Source organism: Montipora capricornis, chromosome 12, assembly GCF_036669925.1.
Source record: "Montipora capricornis isolate CH-2021 chromosome 12, ASM3666992v2, whole genome shotgun sequence".
NCBI classification, from domain to species: Eukaryota; Metazoa; Cnidaria; class Anthozoa; order Scleractinia; family Acroporidae; genus Montipora; species Montipora capricornis.
This window is the reverse complement of record NC_090894.1, coordinates 37089938-37092437: the sequence shown is the minus strand read 5'-3', so window position 1 is coordinate 37092437 and position 2500 is coordinate 37089938. Positions and strand designations below refer to the sequence as shown.

General features: G+C 39.0%; 1 protein-coding gene across 2 annotated transcripts in view; it reads right to left on the bottom strand.

Annotated features, from left to right (window-relative positions):
* Positions 1 to 2500, bottom strand: part of LOC138026481 (centrosomal protein CCDC61-like) — a 50331-nt gene that overhangs the window by 2842 nt on the left and 44989 nt on the right. For both annotated transcript variants that reach the window (XM_068873851.1, XM_068873850.1), the window contains 2 exons: positions 1868 to 1946; positions 509 to 543 (listed from right to left, as the gene is read on the bottom strand). In XM_068873851.1, coding sequence (XP_068729952.1) covers positions 509 to 543; positions 1868 to 1946 — 114 coding nt within the window. The remainder of the gene's footprint in view (positions 1 to 508; positions 544 to 1867; positions 1947 to 2500) is intronic.

Sequence of the window (2500 nt, the reverse complement as noted above, 5' to 3'; positions counted from 1 at the left end):
TCCTCTGAAGCAGGATTCGAACCTTCGGTCTCCATAACAACAGTCGGATTCTCTACCCATTGGGCTACTAGAACTCCTGGGAGTTGGGTTGTTTTTTTAAGGTCCTGAGCAGGGACAATGTGTCCCATGGGTCTGTAGGCTCTACGAAGCAAGTCGCCAACTAATTCCCCATCCTTCCAAAGGGTGCAAGCGAAAGAGTATTTCGAAGTTACGATACAGATCGTCATTTACACACAATGTACTCCACCTGCATGTTCACAGCTAGGTGCTGCCTCCAAGTTTCTCAAGATTAATACAAGAGGGATGAAATGAGCCACACTATTTGTACACCAGACAACTCATACATACTCAAACGCTCGCACGAATTACTTGCACAAATACATCACACTTTCCTTCAGGTTTATTTAGTATATCATCAGTTAAATACCATTCTTGCGTAGGAGAATGATGCAAGTCAAACTGACAAAAAGAAATCGTTAAATGAATGAACACCTCAGTAAAAGGATACGGCACGGCGGCAACTTTTACTGCTGTTCCTTTCTCCTAAGAAAAACATAAAGAGAAAATTTTAACAAAAGATCGAGTATACAGTGTTTATGTCCACCCTTTTCCAATCCCACTAGCCAGCTCAAAGGTTTTGCGTGCTCGTTTCTCTTACCTTGTTACATTTTTGGCAGAAAATGAGAGAAAAAGAACTATGTACTGGAATCTGCGCCAAATCTCCAATGACATCACCTCGACTACAGGGATGAAAGAAGTTGGCTCTTAAGAAAGCAGCAAGGTGGATAGGGATTCAAGACAACTAGAGACAAAATTTATTCAGCTGGTTCTTCGATAGCAATATATGAAATTATAGCACAGAAAAAAAAAGCTGACATTGAGACCAAAATGATTCACCTTTGTCTTCCACAGAGAAATGGGAAAAAAAGTTTCTTTTATGCTAGCGTTTTGCGGTCAGCTTTCTCACAGTGTGATAGTTGTTGGAATACTAGAGAGACTTATCGGGCAAACAACAGGCTAAAATTCTGCCAAAAATCAAAGAAGAGTGTTTGATTCTAGCTGATTCTTTGCCCGTTGGCTTCATATATTGTGCAACTTCCCAAAAAGAAGAGAAATTATAATCAGAGAATGTTTGTGCTTTTATGACAAGCACGCAGCAGCAGCAGCAGCAGCATGTCGAATGCCGTTTCACATTAACGTCCCGCTAAATTTCTCTATTGTAATAAACGTGCGTTAGTTTAGTGCAGCGAGGTATGGAGTAGTGTACTTGATCATCGACTTTGTCACAACGTAAACGCAATGTAACAGCTAACTCAATATTCAAGAGAGCAAAATGATTCTCGCAATTATCTGGAAAATTTAAGCCATTGCCTCTGACAGTCACCTGAAAAATTCCGGTGGGTCCAACGGGATTCGAACAACATGTCCTCTGCGATGCCGGTGCAATACTCCACCATTTCTCTCATGATTTTGTCTATAACCCGCACTTCAAATACATACATATATTTCAATCATCGAGTCCTTTCACGAGAACACATTTTGACCTGCTCCAAACTGAGTGGCTTCATAGCTCCGTTCGAACCCCATTATGGGTGTCTATAATGAGACAATTGCCTTAGTTGTCCAGAAAACTTGCACCTCAAATAAATACATCTAATTTGAGATTGAAATGAAAGTAGCGACACTTCATGGCTGTGAATTAAGTAGCAGTAAAATTCAGATGCTGCTTTGAACGGAAACCGCATTTAAGTACAACACCCTATCCACTGGGCCACACCTCACTGTCATTGTTATTTCCCAATCCTGGGGAAACAGGAAATTGAATACACTAAGCAAAAATCCAACAACAAATTCAAGGTAAATATACCACGTCTGAGTCTTCCGGACTATACCACGAGGTTTTCCTTGCGCCAGACTTCTTTTTCCCTGATGAACCTTTAGTAGACCTTCAATACATTAAAGCAATTTCGACATTTTCTTAAATACTTATGTTTACATTTAACAGAATAATGAACTATAGTAATTACATATTGAATTATTAACAGGATAATTAACTACATTATAATACATTAAATTATATTATATTATTTGCTCATTACAAGCTACCATTACCTTAGACATTTACATAACGGAAAGGACTTTAGTACACATAACATGAGAATTTTATTCCATAAAGCTCATTTGTACAAATCATAGTTAATAGAGGAGAATGCTTAGGAAACCCGACAACTTTCTTTGTTGTAGGTTTTTGTTCACTTTTCTGGCCTTGACCGTGCACAAAGCACAATGATTGTTTACTCCGTACTGAAGAACTAACCAATAGAAACGTGTTGGTTACGTAATTCATGCATAGTGTACGAGCGCAAAACAAAAGATTGTGCACGGTAGTGGACTTTCCAACCTAAATCTTGGCTGCTTTGTTTGCTCCTTTGATGTTTGCCGAGCCTCCTAACCATTCTCCTCTATTAACTATGTACAAATCTATACGCTTTATTTTCAC